This window comes from Ophidiomyces ophidiicola, assembly GCF_022830035.1.
Source record: "Ophidiomyces ophidiicola strain CBS 122913 chromosome Unknown scaffold_3, whole genome shotgun sequence".
NCBI classification, from domain to species: domain Eukaryota; kingdom Fungi; phylum Ascomycota; class Eurotiomycetes; order Onygenales; family Onygenaceae; genus Ophidiomyces; species Ophidiomyces ophidiicola.
The window spans coordinates 491326-508561 of NW_026054643.1; the positions used below are offsets into that span (position 1 = coordinate 491326).

Consider the following 17236-nt stretch of genomic DNA (forward strand, 5'->3'; position numbering starts at 1 on the left):
AGCATTTCTTCAGATAGAATAAGCCCTGCGAGGATATCCTTCAAAGCTAGATGTGCCGCCTTGGGAGACTGGTTTAGCTTGTACTGCCATTATTACTTGAGTCCATTCGGAATCACCCGACAGGTAATGCAGGCAGTGTGATGACCAAGCATCAATGATTATTTATGCCAAGCATATGAATGGATGAGAGAGGGTCACTGTTTCAATAAAAGATATATTTAACAATAATTTAAAGATGATCAAAAAGTGCAATCACCCAAATTCTACAGGATTTTTTAATCAGGATATTAGCCGCGTGGAGATTAGGTAATTAGTTAAAAGTAGGGTTTCTATCACGTGGGCGTTTAATTGCCGCCCTATGATGCAGTTAGCGTTCACTACCTCGGCTTCAGTCAGCAATGTGACAAAAAGCCCTGCGAGTAAAAAGATTCATAGCTCGGAAATGGAACTTCATACTTACACATTTCTCTGGGATAACAAAATGATATAATAATGACTTCTGCAAATTTTGCTGCCGCCCAAGCTCGCGTACTAGAACGCCACCAACAACGCGAAACCGAAGCCCAGAATAACCGACTTCGTCCGTCCTCTCGATTACCTCCAGCTCTCCGCGACCTTCCTTATCCGTTAGGCCGGCTTTCAGGCAGTAGTTTAGCGCTATGGGATACTGTTAAGGGGAGGGAGGGAACGCGACCGGCATTCAGAGTTGGACAGGTTGACTCCGAGCTATTGGACGAAGAACTTCTGGGATTATTGAAAGGCCAGGTTGGAGAAGGATTGAAATACCTCGGGGTCAGAAGCCCTTTCCAATAAATATTGACGTTTCATGGAGAAAAATTGAGCTAACGAATTTTATTGCTTCAGCGACATATTCGGGAAGATTGGTCGCATGAAATCGAGCTTTCCCTTCGTGCAATACTATTTAAGCTATCGATATGGGATCACGATGCTTCGTATGGCGCAGCATTGCAAAATTTGAAATACACCGATAGCCGGAGCAAAGGCCCAGTATATAAGGCGCCAACAAAATGGCAAAAAGTATTATACGGCCTATTGACGGTTGGAGGGCGATATGCATGGGATAAATGGGATTCTTGGATAATTGACCAAGAGGGAGGATATGAAGAGGTAATTTAAGAGAAACTGAATTGCATTTTGCAGCTTATCTGACGAATTCTAGGCCTCGCCAAATCTTAAAGCTCTTGCAAAGCTAACAAATCACGCTTCGAACGTGCATTCAATGGCGTCCTTTGCATCATTCCTAGTCTTCCTTGTGAATGGCCGATACAGAACACTTGTAGACCGTCTCCTACGAATGCGATTAACTCCGCCATCGACGCAGGTTAGCCGCGAAGTATCGTTTGAGTACCTTAATCGACAACTGGTTTGGCATGCATTCACTGAATTTCTACTATTTTTACTGCCCCTTGTTGGCATTGGCCGCTGGCGGCGCTGGCTTTCAAGAGCATGGAAAAAAACGGTGTCATCTCTCCGCCCCAAAGACGAGGGCGAAGAAGACGCGAGGGATAAAGGGCCACTAGGCTTCCTGCCAGAACGTACGTGTGCTATCTGCTATCAGAATCAAAACCCTACAACATCGTCGGAGTCAGATATAATGGCTGTGAGTGGAGCGTCTGGGGGAATAGTGGGCTCCGCCCAAACCGACATCACAAATCCATATGAGGCCGTGCCTTGTGGATGCATTTACTGCTTTGTTTGTATTGCGCAGAGACTAGAGGCGGAAGAGGGTGAAGGTTGGATGTGCCTTCGTTGCGGGGAGGTTTCGAAACAATGCAAGGCATGGAATGGGGACGTGCTAGAAGAGGTTCAACCACAATCAACTAGCGACAAGAACGTCGGGTTTGTAACCAATGAAGATGTGGATTCCGACAGCCATACCAACGATTCTGTGACTGACGATGGCATGCACGAGTCTAATCAATGGGCAACTGTTGGAAAGGACGAAACGGACAACACGAGCGTTGAACTGGACTTTGACCACAAAGAATAAAGGCCACATCACAGCCCCCCTCTAATATTCTTCCACCTCAGTTGGCTTTAAAAGGGCGTGTTCATGTAGACGTCCAGCTATTGCTTTATCTTGCCGTGGCGTCGTATCTGTGGATGCCAGATTCGACATCTTTACACCATTAGCGACATTCTATCCATGTCTTATGCTGGCTGAACAGTTACTTCCTTATAAACCAGCGGTGTTACCAGTGCGTCTTAAGACGTCGTATATTGCAGAAAGATGACGGAATACGTGCCTTGACTAAGCTGTACAGCTCCCGACGAGTAGCTTCCATGATATGTGCCCGTTTATGTGGGTGTAGATCTGGTGTTCATTTTGTATGTATGTACTTACAAATCATAATAGTTTATACAAAAAAACAAAAAATCATGTACGCCTTGCATCCACTCTTAATGAGTCTCCTCCAACGTCAGATTAATGGAGACTTATCTTAAGAAATAGTAGCCATCGCAGCACAGATGGTGCCAACAAGTGGGAATAATCCTCTCACGAAGTTCAAGGTAGACCAGGTCTGTAACCAGCTCTGCACTTCAGCTTCCTCTCGGGAAGCCTTCAATTCAGCCTTAACATCCTTCTCCTTTTGGGCCAGAAGCCCTTCAGTTTCCGCAGAATCAGCCTTGGCGATCAATTTGCTGTTGACTGGTTTCATAATCAACAAAGTGAATGGCACTGGGGTGAAAGTGAACAGGGCTGCAAGAAGGTAGTAGTTTGCAGCAATGACGTTGCCTTGACGAGCGACGGTTCCCTGGCGGAAATGATATGAGAGATAGGAGTATGTAGAGCCAGTAATAAAAGCGATTACTGGCGCAATCGACTTGCCAATTCCGTAGGCGTGATGCCACTGTGAGGCAATGTGGGAGACTGGGGTACCTGGCTGGAACGAAGAGTCGAATGTGCGCTTGCTGCTGGTCGCAGGGAGCATGAGAGTTGGTACAAGAACGGTCGAAAAGTTAAGAATACCCCCTTACGAAGTGTCAATGCTCTTTTTTGTGATGTCTCCTGGTATATAGCCATTGAGAACTCACCTGCAAGTAGACCAGAAGCTGTGAGGCCTAAGACCTGAGAGGTCCTGATTAACGCCGAGTTGTCGGCCATATCGCGTGATGGCTATGGAGTTGCTCAATTGTAGCGTTCCAAACATATATCCACGTAGGAATTGAAAGCCGGAGCAGAAGAGGTGCAAGTAACCCGGTTTATAAACAAAATTAGGCATTGTCTGATCTTGCGTCATCAGAGGTAGCATCAACGTCATAGTTAGATAGCTAAAGCTTAACTAGGTTTCCGGAGGATAGGTAGCTCCGAACTCCGCGGCGGGATTATTACCTCCAGTTAGGTAGTAATTCGGAATCTTTGAATCGCTTGAGACCGGTCCACCTGCGACGAAGGTAGATCACAGACAAATCCCTGTTTCTGGCACCGAGGCTGGCCTTGGAGGTCTTAAAATGTCTGGGCGGTTGGCATATGACTCGGGCGAGAATTCACAAACTCCTAGAGGAGTGCTAGCCAACCCACGAGTCTAAGCTTTGACCTGCCCGTGCCCAATTATTAATGAACGCGCCCGTATTAGCTGCACCTGGAGCTGAATTGCGGGGCGCAACCAGAATCCCTGGTTTCTGGAGAAAGTCCAGCGTTACCTAAAGTGAGGGGGACTCCACACGATTTTCAAAACGGATGATCTTCGGCAAGCATGAATATCGCTAATAATTAGCATTCAATTGACCCAAGGGCAGTAATTCTGCAACGTGCTCCTATTTAACACGAATTTCCTGTTCCTGCCCTACTGCATTCACTCGTTTAATCTGCAACCAAGTTCTGTTGGTTTTCAGAATCATATTAAGCTAGAAATACCTTGAAAAATGAGCTTCACAACACCCGCGACGGAAGATTGCCCAAAGGAGGAACCAAGGTATCTAGAATTCCCATGTGCGGCTGGGGGTACACGAAAAAATGGGGAGCCGATCTTGAATAAATACTCTCAGTTTATCACGAAGGACCATGACTATCCTGGAGCGCAGGTAAGAGATACACCGCATCATTTCTGCTCTAGCGCCTCTCTAATAGACGCGGGGCACTTTGTATAGGCTATGCTATATGCTGCAGGTGTGCCAGATAGAGAGAGCATGAAAACTAGCCCCCATGTTGGTATTGCATCGGTGTGGTGGGAAGGAAATCCCTGTAATATGCACTTGTTGGACCTGGGTAAAACTGTGAAGAAAGCCATTGTAGATAAGGGTATGTTGGGATGGCAGTACAACACCATCGGTGTTTCTGATGCTATCACAATGGGTCATGAAGGTACGCCAGTCATCCTCATCGGGGTATCGGAGGATTAAGTGCTCTTTCCTTAGGTATGCGTTTCTCCTTGCAATCTCGCGAGATTATCGCGGACAGTATCGAAACTGTTACCTGTGCGCAATACCATGACGCATGCATTGCCATACCTGGCTGTGACAAGAACATGCCAGGCTGCGTAATGGCAATGGGAAGACATAATCGACCATCTTTGATGATTTACGGGGGTACGATACAAGGTGGATATTCGGAGCTGTTGCGGCGACCAATAAATGTTTCCACTTGTTATGAAGCAGCAGGCGCTTATGCTTACGATGCTCTTGTTCAGCCGGATGATGGCGGGGATAGAAGTAAGACCAAAGACGAGATCATGGAAGATATCGAAAGACATGCTTGTCCCAGTGCTGGAGCTTGTGCGGGGATGTATACTGCGAACACTATGGCAACCGCAATTGAGTCTATGGGCTTAACTCTTCCAGGTTCATCGTCCACGCCGGCTACATCGCCATCCAAAATGCGCGAATGTGTAAAATCTGCAGAGGCAATTAAACTGTGCATGGAAAAAAACATCAGACCGCGGGATTTGATGACGAAGCGTTCCTTCGAGAACGCCCTGGTGATGACAATGGCCCTTGGCGGAAGCACCAACGGCGTCGTTCATTTCATTGCAATGGCAAGATCAGCGGGTCTTCATTTGACACTTGACGATATCCAGCGGGTTAGCGACAAGATTCCATTTATTGCGAACCTTGCTCCAAGCGGAAAATACTACATGGCTGACCTCTATGAAATCGGGGGCATTCCATCAGTTCAGAAATTGCTGGTCGCAGCCGGCCTTTTGGATGGTGATATTCCAACCGTAACTGGCAAGACATTGGCAGAGAATATTGCGTCGTTTCCTTCTCTACCGCAAGATCAGGCTATTATCCATCCCCTGGATAATCCAATCAAAGCGACTGGCCATCTCCAAGTGCTAAGAGGTAACCTCGCGCCTAATGGTGCTGTGGCCAAGATTACTGGAAAAGAAGGAACAAAATTTGTAGGAAAGGCTCGCGTATTTAACAAAGAGCATGAGCTGAATGATGCTCTTACCCGTGGTGAGATCCCACGCGGAGAAAACCTCGTTCTCGTTGTTCGATATGAAGGTCCAAAAGGCGGCCCGGGGATGCCAGAACAACTCAAAGCCAGTGCTGCCTTGATGGGTGCTAAGCTCACCAACATAGCTCTTATCACAGATGGCAGGTATTCAGGTGCTAGCCATGGCTTTATTGTTGGCCACATTGTCCCAGAGGCGGCTGTCGGAGGACCGATCGCTATTGTGCAGGATGGAGACACAATCACGATCAATGCTGAAACCAATGAACTGACAATGGATGTTTCTAAGGAGGAGATTGCGAAGCGGATGGCGTGTTGGCAGCCACCAAAGCCACGCGTCACCAGGGGCGTTTTGGCGAAGTATGCGAAATTAGTTGGAGATGCGTCGAACGGCGCAATGACTGACCAGTTCTAAGACCGCCGTTGCCGTAATACATAGCGATAATGACTGTAGTTAATGACACGGCGCTCCTCTGCAAACGTTGGCCTTGGTTGCCTGTGTTCCTTTGCTGCTCCATGTTAGGAGTCTTAGGACCGCGTTATTCAGCTGTGGCCTTACCCTGTAGTTAAGTAACTAAAAGCAGCACCGTCCTTCTGTCAGCATGCAACCATGGCCTTAGGGCGGCCACTCAGACGACCAAGCGCGGCAGGGCTCGATGCAGCCAACGACGTCACCAGCAATTGCTTTTTCTCGTGATGCGAATTCTGGCGTGTCAACTGCAGATGCATTACTTGTATTCATTTCTTTCACTGCGCTTCGTCACCGGAACGGCCCGTGGAGGACCTGAAATCCCGTGCCATGCGCGCAGAGACTGCCTGCCCGATGCTCCGTTCTGTCTTTAATTACAAATCGTCTTGTTGATAAAAAATATCTACTGGGTGGAATATTTCCTCCGCGAGACTTTCTTTTGCCATTCAAAACGTACTGCAATTAACTCAAGCGACAGTCTCTAGAGCAGTTTGTGAAAGTCGGCTTATATATAACGTCTGCATATAAATTTCGTGCGGAAATGAACTTTTGCCTGGTATATTTGTGTGCCTTGCCCACTTTTAACTTTACGTGTCTACCTTTCTAGGCAGGGAAAATGGTGTCATACAATGCCTTGATCTGCTCCATTCTTAGGCTTATGGGGGTAGCAGAACCACACTGTGAATTTCTCCTCGACGATGGACCCACTACCCGCCTGCTTTTGGTGTCTTTAGCTTCATCGGTTTTACTCTTGGGTGTAGGCCTATTCATGATGTCCCAGAGTGCACGTAATTCTTCTGCCAAGAAAATTCAAACAAGGGGAAATGATGGTACACTGGAGGCTACCCGGCCCCTGGGTCAGAACAACGAATCATCTAGTGAAGAAGTGGTGCTCGAGGACGATATACCAAACCATAATAAAACTAAACAATCCATACCCAACAGTGAGTCTCCATGCCGATATTTTAGGCTTACGCTAATAATGACCAATAGGTGATAATAGCTCCGATCCTGGTTTATTGAAAAAGCACTCGTCGTATGGATCTTACACCACTCATATCACTACTTATCAATCCATCCGCACATTTTTCTGCCCCCATCCTCATATTGAAAAGCTGCCTACGCACCCAAGTTCTTTACCGCTGCTTGTATTTGTTCATGGGTTAGGTGGCTCGCTTGCTCAATTCCACCCTCTTCTCACAACTCTTACAAACGTCGCTCCCTGCTTCGGCATCGATTTTCCAGGTTGTGGATTTTCCACTTTCTCACCGACAGAGTGGTCTGCATACTCTTTGGAGGCTCTTGCTACGCTTTTGGCGACCGCAATTGAAAAACGCCGTGATACAGCTAGAGGCCAAAACGTTATACTTATTGGCCACAGTCTAGGTTGCTCCGTTGCCGCCCTACTTGCTTCCACTCACTCATCAATCGCACCAGAACTAAAAAAACACATTATTGGAGTCGTTGCTCTCTGCCCCCAAAGTTCTCCTCCCTCTAAGGCTACCACTGCACAGTTTCGGCGACTGCTCCATATTCCAGAGCTCATATTCAATGCTTGGCGAAGGTGGGATAGACGAGGTGGCCCCAATAGCCATAGCGTGTCTCGATACGTTGGCTCTGGAGCAGACATTGATACAAGAAAGCTACAACTTAGATTCAATGAGCAAAGTCGAACTCCTGTTTGGCGGAGAATGGCCTGGGGGACACTTCCCGTTTACGATTCTAGCGGAATACCTAACGGTGGCTTACCGGGGGCATCTATATGGAAAGGAATACAAGTATCTCTTTTGCTTATAGCTGGTGAATCTGACCCAATCACAAAACCAGAAGAGATATCAAAGATTCTCGCCTACTTTAATATACCCACTAGGCATCACCAAAATGGAAATAACCCTTCCCAATCGATACCGAATTCGGCGCATAGTTTGTTGGAATTTCCACGATCCCAGGATTCAGATCAATCGCCTTCCAAACAGAGTGATCCATATTTGCGAAAGAAAACAGCCATTCGAGTATTTGTTTTTCCCGCACCGGCATCTCATGCACTGCCATATGACCGCTCAAGCTATCGCGCTTTGTCCGGGCTAATGCAAGATTTTTTCTGCGACATTGTTGACAAACGCCTTAGTCTTGGCTGGCAGTTGCAGCATCTCACCACTTCAGGAAAATGGGACGTTAAAAACCTTGCGAAATGGGAAGCAATTGCACCTGTATCAGATCCTATTGGCGAAACGTTCTTCGCTTTGAAAACGCTACGCGAGCTAGATAAAGCGCATTCCCCACTCCCATTCGTTGAGAAATGGAAGGGGAAAATGCACGCTATCATAGATATCAGCCATGAAAGTCCCGTGTATGACACGGCACAGCTAGGTAAACATGGTATTCAGTACCACAAACTTCCTACAGTTTCAAAAATCCCACCCACTCTGGATGAAGTACGAGATTTTGTCCACCTCGTTGATTCCCTGAAAGAAGAAATTTCCACTCAAGTCAAGAGCCACGATGCAGGCGCGCTTTCTCAACCTCTTATTGGCGTTCATTGCCACTACGGATTCAACCGAACGGGCTTCTTTGTCACCTCATATCTGATAGAACGAAAAGGGTACTTGATTGACGAAGCATTGGAGGAGTTCAAACGATGTAGACCACCTGGAATACGCCACTCGCATTTTATCGACGCTCTATTTGTACGATATCGAACAGGAGTCCGGGGGAGGATAGCCGTTATGACCTAGAGTAGCTGTCTTTCTTCAAGCTGAGATGAGGTTAGGGTCATTGGAGGTGATGAATTATGTAATAATATTAGTAATCTAATCAATCTTGAGTTATCACGCTAGTATTAATCAGGACTAGTCTTCACGTGATCGAATAAAGGATTAGGGTAGCGCTAAGACGAAAAAGGATAAGCGAACGGTCGTGGAGCGGCTCCACAGCACACAAGCCTCGTGCGCTACACAGTTGAAGCGAAATCTCAGGCGAAGCGAGCCGACAACGACGCGCGACGACAACCATCGACAAACGCACCTCTCCTAAAGCCCGTCTTGATTCTCGACCTGAGGCTTTTGCTGGTTTTACGATTGCAATCATGGGTGGCGTCACTGTTCGCGATGTCGATGTAAGTTCTCGAAGTTCTTTTACATCTTCCCCAAGAAGTTCAAAATGCGCGGCGGCCCTGGCTCTCTCGAAAGAAAAAAAAACCGAAAAAACGCCATCGGATGGAGTTGATTCAGTGGCTGTGATTTGAGAATTGGAAACGAGAATGGGGGTGTTGTTGGTAAAAGAATGGATTTCAACCAGGTCGATTGTTTGCAGTCAATAGAAGGATATCGAGTCGACGAACGCCCTACGAATGAGCCAGGTGCTAGTTGGATTTGAATGATTTGAATGATGCTGGATATAATTGAAATTGGAGAGAAGCTGATTTTCTTCGATTTATAGGCGCAAAAGTTCATCAATGCCTACTCCGCTTTCTTGAAAAGACAAGGCAAACTCCCCATCCCAGGTTCGTACGCTCTCTCGACAACCCAAAATTGAACACCTACACTTACGTTCTGAATGAATTCGCAATTTGCCGTTAGGCTAACTTTTGAATTTCATAGGATGGGTCGATACCGTCAAGACCTCCAATGCCAAAGAGCTCCCTCCCCAGTCCGAAGATTGGTATGATCCTCCTGCTCTCTCCAACACTTTCGCTGTATCTAGAAGTTGTTGAAACGCAAGATTTTGCTCCAAACACTGTGCTTACTAGAATTATATAGGTTCTACGTCCGCGCCGCCTCTGTTGCCCGACACATCTATCTCCGCAAGACTGTCGGTGTTGGCCGTTTACGAAAAGTCCACGGAGGCACGAAGAACCGTGGCTCCCGCCCATCCCACCACGTTGATGCCAGCGGTTCCGTCGACCGAAGAGTCGTCCAGGCTCTTGAGAAGATTGGCGTTGTTGAGATCGATGAGGAGAAGGGAGGTCGCAGAATCACACAGACCGGCCAGAGAGATTTGGACCGCATCGCCAGAACGACTCTCGAGGAGGATGAGGAGGAAGACGATGAGTAGACGGTGTCTGGAATGTCCCGGAGTCGAGGTGTATTGCTAGCAACAGAGCTTGTGTTTGATAGGGAGGTTTCTGGCGGGAAATCTTTAATGACTCCGATATGAACCAAAATTCGTGCTTGGGAGAGATGACTTCGGCATTGACCACGGTTACGTTTCGAACAACTGTTTAGAAGACGTTCTCGCTTGAATGGAGTACGATGGTGGCTCGTTTTCTTCTGCTTGAGCACTTGTCTATCTAACTCCCCGTTTGGAAGTCGCAAAGTCTCTTCATGGCACGCAATGACAGTGGTCCATGGGGCTACTGTTATGGTATATTTCATTTTTCTTCGAATTCACCAAGGAAACCCTCCATAGCTCACCTCCGCTGACCGCATCATGTCTTATGGTCTGCTTTCTTGCATAAACCAGAATAAAAATTCTCTAAACTGTTCAAGCCATGTTTACGTCTTTACTCCGTACCTCTAAGCACTTTCATAGCTTACTATCTCCACCATCTACCCTCGGCCCCTTCTTCATGTTCGGACCGATGAAGGGAGCCACGCAATCCCATGGAAACTTTCTCGAGAGGTAGTCTGATTTGTAATGATATGCCGGTTTTCCAAAACCTGGACCGCATGTGCGGATCTTGCAACGAGGAATTCGCGCTCGCCACCCGCCCGCATGTTGCCTTCCCCACTTCACGCCGGGCCCAGAGCCTGATATAAACCGCGGGAGAGCCATGAACAGATACATTGTAATTCCCAGACTCAGCCAACTCACCCGTTTCAATTCCAAACATTCTTTCACTGGCCACAGTACCTTCGTAACCATGGCGCGCCAACTCACCTTGCAGACCGCTTATAAGATGAACTCGGGGTATGATATTCCGGCGCTCGGATTTGGGGTAAGCACAGACACTTCGTACTTTGCTTCACTCCAGAACTTGTAGATTGGAGTAGTTACACACTCCTACGAGCACTCCTAGATACTTAATCAAACAAAAAATTCATCTCGAGGTCAATTTGCTAACTCTATTCCGTGCGAAGGTATACGAAACGTAGGTTCTCCGCAAAAAGAGCTACCTGGTTTCCAGCTTACAATGGGAATAGTCCTGCAGACATCACTACGAGTGTTACTCTCAAGGCACTAGAAACAGGATATCGCCATGTGAGGTCTAATCCAGTCAATTTATTAATCTTTGCTAAGTGATTGCGCAGATTGACTCTGCAAAAGCATACCGCAACGAGGCCGAATGCGCTGAAGCCATCAGGAAGTCTGGATTGAAGCGTGAAGACATATTCTTCACCACTAAAGTTCCATGGAGGTCTCTGGGGTATGACAAAACCAAGGAGTCCATTGACCAAAGCCTGAAGGACGCGAAAGTGGACTATTATGATTTGTAAGTCTACCTGGCTTATACTATGACCATGGCTTATCAACATAGGATCCTTCTTCATGCTCCTTACGGAGGAAAGGAGGCTCGCGAAGGTGCATGGCGTGCCCTCGTCGAAGCCCAGAAGGCTGGTAAAGTTCGATCAATTGGTGTATCCAACTATGGGATTCATCACCTCGAAGAATTAGAGGAATATAACAAGGCTATCGGTGGTAAAATCGACGTTGGCCAATACGAAATTCACCCCTGGGTTCCTAGAAAGGACATTGTTGAATGGCTTCGAAAGCGCAACGTTATCGTCGAAGTGTACAGTCCTCTTGTCCGTGCAAAGAGAATGGACGAGCCAGTCTTGCTCGAGTTAGCCAAAAAGCACAACAAGTCTCCTGCCCAGATTCTCATCAGGTGGAGTCTGCAAAAGGTACATACTGGCATAGCTCCTACTCCAATATGACTGAGATTTAACGACTTTGACTTTTATATAGGGACTGGTTCCGCTTCCGAAATCTGTCACTGAGTCGCGTATCAAAGACAATGCCGCTGTCTTCGATTTCGAGCTTTCCGAAGAGGATATGGGAACTCTCGAAACCGATGAATACCAATTTGTTTGCTGGGATCCAACCACCCATAAGGATGGCGATCCCATGTAACTGTTTTGAGAGTTTATAGTTGTTTCACTCATCTTACAGTGCTTTGATGCTTCTCACTGTAGTTCACAGGGGAAGCATGGAGACTTGAATGGGGGTTTCCTGCTTGATGCCCGGAAAAAGCCAGGATGGTATAAAAAGCATGCAGAAACAACGGCAGAAATCATTCAGAGTATGTACATATGTTCTTCTCATAACGTCATCAAAGCAGTCACTAGATATCATTACAGATGGCGCTAGCCTACCTGCTGATATAAAAAACCACGCTAGTCAGAAATGGCAATACCTGTTGTACACATCTCCTTGTTTTGTTTATTGTGTTCACTCTTGAAATGCAAACAACATAGATGTGGTGTCTGTTGTTTTCTCCCTGTAGAAATCATTGCAGGGGGGAACTTGTCGCGTCTCTTGTTGTTCTTCCAGTATTTCCTCTAGCATAAAGGCACAATTCTTCAAGTCAGTGATTCAACATCGCGCTGTATCAAATTCTGAATGGACAGCTGAACAAGTTTGGAACAGGTCCCCAACTGTTCTACTCTGCACAAAAGCAATCAACCTGTTCAATTTTGCTCCAAGTTGTTTTTAGCGACAATATTGCTTATTGGTGGCCATGACTGCTCGAAGTCGTAGACACCAGGGCAATCGGTATGTTCATCAATGTTCAAGTCATTTTCACATCTAGCTCTGACCCAAGAATAGCCAGGTGAATGGAAATAGAAATGGACATCGGCAGGGTATTGTGAAGAAAGTGAGGCCACATGCAAACGGTGCCATCCAAAACAACATGGAAATTGAGAATGGTGATGAAATTGTTCCCTTAGGTGAGGATACACCTGGGGAAGCTTCAGTCACCACCTCGCAGGCGATCTCCATAAATGAAGAAGGCAAAGAAGAAAAAAGCGATACTTGTTTAGTTTTTGAAGGGGGGCACACTGAAAATACAGAATTCATGGATTATGGTGCCGTTGATGCAAACAGTGACGACTCTGAATCCCAAAATGGGATGGTTGGGAACGTAGAAAGCGACCTTAGTGGTGAAGATCCTCAAGATGATAACGAGCAGCTTTCTGAAAGTGACAAATCTGATCGCCATTCTGCAGAGGAGACAGAAGATCAGCCTCCAAATGACGATGATGATACTGATAGTATGAATGACCCTAATTTTGGAGATGTAGAGTCAAACGGAGATACCATAGATGACGATGAATCTCTTTGGAACGATTCGGATAGCAGCGCGTCGAACGACGACATGGATCAAGAGGCCTATCAGAGTGGAGACGAGAACCAAGGTCAAAGCAGCAGATATCGCAGCCAATTTCTTAGCAAATTCGAACTGGATGTTTTGAAAGAAGCTGGTATTATTGAACAGTCAACCAGCTCTGCCGAAATGTCCAGCGAAGAAGTTGACCAAGACGACAACACCCCCGTTATAAACGCCTCAGCGGTTCATGAGAACGCTTTCATGAGGAGATTAATTAGGAATAGCAACAGATCTCCACCAAGATTTGACCCAGATATGGTATTTGATGACGGAACTGATATTCGCCCACCGGCACACAGCGGTCCATTCTCAGCGCCAGGGCAGATTTGGGAAGATCCATCCTCAGAGGAGTTGAGTCCTTCCAATGCGGCACGGAAAAGGATTAGAGAACGCGCTGCGAACTCCCTTCCTTCAGCGATGGCAGACGTCTCGGATAACGACAAGGAAAATGTTGCACCAACACATCGCGGGGAAGAGGCCGACAGCCAGGACAACAACGCCTTTAACACGGCAAACAATTCGGGCGGAAATTTTGATCCAGTCTTCCAGGAACCGAATTACGTGTCACTTGGACCATTGAGACCTCGCCCGTACCGAACATTCCACTTCTAGCAGTTGCAAAAGGCCAAAGTTTGTTGGAGGAATTTTGAGCGAAGGATTTTCTTTTCCGGTCCAGTCATCAGAGGGGGGGTCTATTTCCACTATTTGTGTTGTTTTTTATCCGCAGATTCACAGACTAACCCCAGCTTCAAACCCCAGCATGGTTCTGTTTTTGATGCTTTTGAGTTGTTTGGACGTTGGACGTTGATGTGCCAAGCTGCTGCTGACTAATGCAAATATGTAAGATTAACTAGCCAATCAAACAGCAAGCAGACAGTCTTAGTCATTTAAAGTATTTTGCTCCCTGAATTATTGGCTCCGTTGGATCCCAACGACATAGGTGATAATCATAATTACTTGTACTCTATGCGACAAGCATTATGTCCTACTCGCATCAATCTCCGCATAGGCCTGTCGAAGAGTGGAATTTCTCTGCTATACCGCCATAATCCAATGGGTCTGCAAACATTACTAAGAAACCTTCGGAATTACCGTTGACCCACCTCGAACTCTCGATATCACCAAAAGTGGTACGAAGCACAGAGCATTCCTGACAAGATCACTACGATTTCATCTCGTTTTGTTATTCCAGCTACCAACTAGAGTCATGCTATATTTATTCCTGCAGTGACTTTCTTTTTTGGTATTTCTAATACCGAACTGGAAGCTAACAAGTCTCATTACATCAACCAAACCCACTTGAGGCGGGGTACATTTCACACATGCACCATGAGGCTGATCAAAAGGAACATTGAACAAGATGGATCGGGCTCAGTTACACTCTTTCCGGAGGAGCCAGAAGATATGGTATATCCGGGAATGAAATAACCTCGACGCAGCCGGCGCTGACTATCCATAGTGGCACGCGTACAATCTCATCCGACCCCGCGATCTCTTGAAAGCCAGTGCGGTTCGCCGTGTTACCAACACCGCTACAACGGGGACGACATCGTCGTCGCGAGTTCATATGACATTACAAATTCGCGTCAAGAGCTTGGATTTTGACCCCCAAAAATCCCAACTTCATGTTTCCGGGCAGATCGTCACGGAAACACCATACACCAAGATCGGTCAGCACCATACCCTAGATTTAGAGTTGCAACGAAACTTTACACTTGAGAAGACGTCAGAATCCTCCAATGAGGGAGGTGGGTGGGACAGCGTTGCACTCGAGATGTTAAGGGATGCTGTCGACGAGTCATACAAACGCCGCGCAGAAGCTATAGCGGTCGTGATGCAAGAGGGTTTAGCAAATATTTGCTTCATTGGACAATTTCAAACTGTGGTTAAACAGAAAGTGGAAATGGCGATACCAAGGAAACGACAAGGTGGAAGCGATCATGACAAGGTGTGTTCTAGAACGAAGATCTCCATTGCTATGACCGACATCGTTAATAAGTCTATATAGGGACTGTCAAAGTTTTTCCAGGTGACACTTGAGACACTTCTTCGCCTACTAGAACCGTCTAGCAACTCCGTAACATCTACAACCACGAGCAACGGCACGTCAACCAGGCCGGTACTATTGGCGTCCCCGGGTTTCACCGCAACCAGTTTCCAGAAGCACATTCAAGCGGCATCATCCGGCAAGCCGGAGTTGAAATCCCTCTTGGATAATACGATTGTAGTACACTCGTCTTCAGGCCATGTACACTCCCTTGCTGAGGTCCTCCAGTCCCCAAGTGTCCAGGCACGACTTTCCAACACCAAATATGCACGTGAAACAGCTATCATGGACACATTTTATACGCACCTAAGAATGGATACAAACAAAGCCACATACGGCGCAAAAGAAGTCGAGTCTGCGGTAGACCAGGGTGCTGTTGGTCGGGGTGGAGGCATTTTGTTGATATCAAACAGACTCTTTCGATCTCAAAGTGTTCACGAGAGGCGGAGATGGGTGTCCCTTGTCGACCGTGTTCGAGACGTCGAAGGAGGAGAGGTTCGAGTCCTGAGCTCAGATCATGAAAGTGGCAAGCGACTCGACGGTCTGGGGGGCGTTGCGGCTATTTTAACATTTCCTATTATAGAAGATGACCACGAAGAAGACGATAACGCAGATGGATGAGAGCAGAAACAAAAGTCATTGCTTTATCATACAGAAAACGAGTGCTGTGATTTTTCTCTGTCTTGCCTACAAGACCTAAAATCCCAAGGCATATTACTCCTCATCCGCTGATTCTACAGCAGCAGGTAAGCGAGATGATCGAGGGGTTAGTGCTGCCGCAGCCCCACGAGTCTCAAAGCTCTTAATGCCGACATAACCAAGTCGGCGGCCTGTTGCATGCTCAGAGCAGTAGCTCTCTCTGACTTGGGCGACCAAGTCACGGCGAGGCTTAAGCGAAGACCATGATGAGAGGGACTGGCTGCCTTTATCCGCCACTCCCAGGCCCTTCCTTTTTTTGATCCCATTTGCTACCACACGAGTCTGGAGTGGGGGTTTCGCGGCCGGGAAGTTCGAATTTAAGCTTGCCTCAAAAGAATTTGTCTCATTTTTTTTTTCCTTTTCTCTCTCCAAGACTTCTTGCTATTCTACTTGGGGCCTCTCCGCGTGGCCTTCACATTCACGCTCAAAATACTACATTCTCCGTACAGACTTCTCCCAGAATATCGCAACCCTTATCCTTACTCTATTAATAAAACCGCTTACGCCCGTAATATCTACCTATTAGCATGCTCCGAAAGACAGCTGCCGAACTTCATCCCACCCGTCAACACCTCAAACCGCCTTCGTCTCTGTGCCACCCCCCCCCCTCCTGGCTGATGCCGATGCGCCGAATGCCGTGCTCACCTGCTTTTCCCGCTCGGGCCCAACCGGCCTGCCCAATGCGGTCAAGCCTCCGGCTCCGCTCGCTCCGCCCCGCCCCCGCCGTGTGCCGTAGCCGGAAAAACCACGGCTCCGTCGGGCGCCTTTCCCGAAACGGCCCGGCTACGTAACTACCGCAACGCAAAATCGAGCCGGAGGGCGTGTCTCCGGGGTGGCTTTTTGTTGTTGATAGCAACTCGCATATCGTGTCTGTTTCACAGTTGCGCTAGGCCTTTTTATATATATGTTTATTTATTTGTTTTTTCTGATGTACGGGGTAGTCAATGATGTATGCACCATTTATAGTGCATCGCATTGTTTCAAGCGTCTTGTATGCAGGAACCGAGAAGGCTAAGCTTTGCTGCGGCCGCGCTGCTCCCTACAACCCAGCGCACAAGCGGCCTTGACTGCCCTTCGCACATCCCGGGGCGACGCCGCGCAATCACGTGTCCGAACCGTGATGCGCCAGGGTTCTACCGTTCTGCCCATCTCTGCTGAAACACATTCTCATCGCAGCCCTTTGTTGATTCAAGCATGGCCGGCGCACATCTGCCCTACAAGGTAGTCATGCAACTACCTACGCACTGCAGATCTACTCTCTCTTTCTCAGCA

General features: G+C 47.4%; 8 protein-coding genes across 8 annotated transcripts; 7 read left to right on the forward strand and 1 right to left on the reverse strand.

The window, feature by feature from the left end:
- Positions 1-492: 492 nt before the first annotated feature.
- On the forward strand, positions 493-2011 carry PEX2 (peroxisome assembly protein (Peroxin-2); the record flags this gene model as incomplete). The annotated part of the gene is made up of 3 exons (XM_049250300.1): positions 493-792; positions 865-1128; positions 1181-2011. 3 exons carry the CDS (start codon positions 493-495, stop codon positions 2009-2011), a joined length of 1395 nt encoding a protein of 464 aa, XP_049110660.1.
- Positions 2012-2462: 451 nt separating this feature from the next.
- On the reverse strand, positions 2463-3127 carry LOZ57_001209 (uncharacterized protein; the record flags this gene model as incomplete). Its single annotated transcript, XM_049250301.1, has 2 exons — positions 2463-2995; positions 3058-3127. 2 exons carry the CDS (start codon positions 3125-3127, stop codon positions 2463-2465), a joined length of 603 nt encoding a protein of 200 aa, XP_049110661.1.
- A 761-nt stretch (positions 3128-3888) lies between these two features.
- LOZ57_001210 (uncharacterized protein) lies at positions 3889-5834 on the forward strand (the record flags this gene model as incomplete). The annotated part of the gene is made up of 3 exons (XM_049250302.1): positions 3889-4047; positions 4114-4327; positions 4381-5834. 3 exons carry the CDS (start codon positions 3889-3891, stop codon positions 5832-5834), a joined length of 1827 nt encoding a protein of 608 aa, XP_049110662.1.
- An 826-nt stretch (positions 5835-6660) lies between these two features.
- LOZ57_001211 (uncharacterized protein) lies at positions 6661-8623 on the forward strand (the record flags this gene model as incomplete). The annotated part of the gene is made up of 2 exons (XM_049250303.1): positions 6661-6832; positions 6882-8623. The coding sequence occupies 2 exons, from the start codon at positions 6661-6663 to the stop codon at positions 8621-8623; spliced, it is 1914 nt and encodes a 637-aa protein (XP_049110663.1).
- Positions 8624-8973: 350 nt separating this feature from the next.
- On the forward strand, positions 8974-9941 carry RPS19A (Protein component of the small (40S) ribosomal subunit; the record flags this gene model as incomplete). Its single annotated transcript, XM_049250304.1, has 4 exons — positions 8974-9003; positions 9327-9390; positions 9488-9548; positions 9647-9941. The coding sequence occupies 4 exons, from the start codon at positions 8974-8976 to the stop codon at positions 9939-9941; spliced, it is 450 nt and encodes a 149-aa protein (XP_049110664.1).
- An 808-nt stretch (positions 9942-10749) lies between these two features.
- Positions 10750-11960, forward strand: LOZ57_001213 (uncharacterized protein; the record flags this gene model as incomplete). Its single annotated transcript, XM_049250305.1, has 6 exons — positions 10750-10824; positions 10967-10977; positions 11030-11087; positions 11138-11319; positions 11365-11731; positions 11796-11960. 6 exons carry the CDS (start codon positions 10750-10752, stop codon positions 11958-11960), a joined length of 858 nt encoding a protein of 285 aa, XP_049110665.1.
- A 607-nt stretch (positions 11961-12567) lies between these two features.
- Positions 12568-13830, forward strand: LOZ57_001214 (uncharacterized protein; the record flags this gene model as incomplete). Its single annotated transcript, XM_049250306.1, has 2 exons — positions 12568-12602; positions 12657-13830. The coding sequence occupies 2 exons, from the start codon at positions 12568-12570 to the stop codon at positions 13828-13830; spliced, it is 1209 nt and encodes a 402-aa protein (XP_049110666.1).
- A 717-nt stretch (positions 13831-14547) lies between these two features.
- Positions 14548-15886, forward strand: DOM34 (Translation factor pelota; the record flags this gene model as incomplete). The annotated part of the gene is made up of 3 exons (XM_049250307.1): positions 14548-14625; positions 14678-15166; positions 15227-15886. 3 exons carry the CDS (start codon positions 14548-14550, stop codon positions 15884-15886), a joined length of 1227 nt encoding a protein of 408 aa, XP_049110667.1.
- Between the last annotated feature and the right edge of the window lie 1350 nt (positions 15887-17236).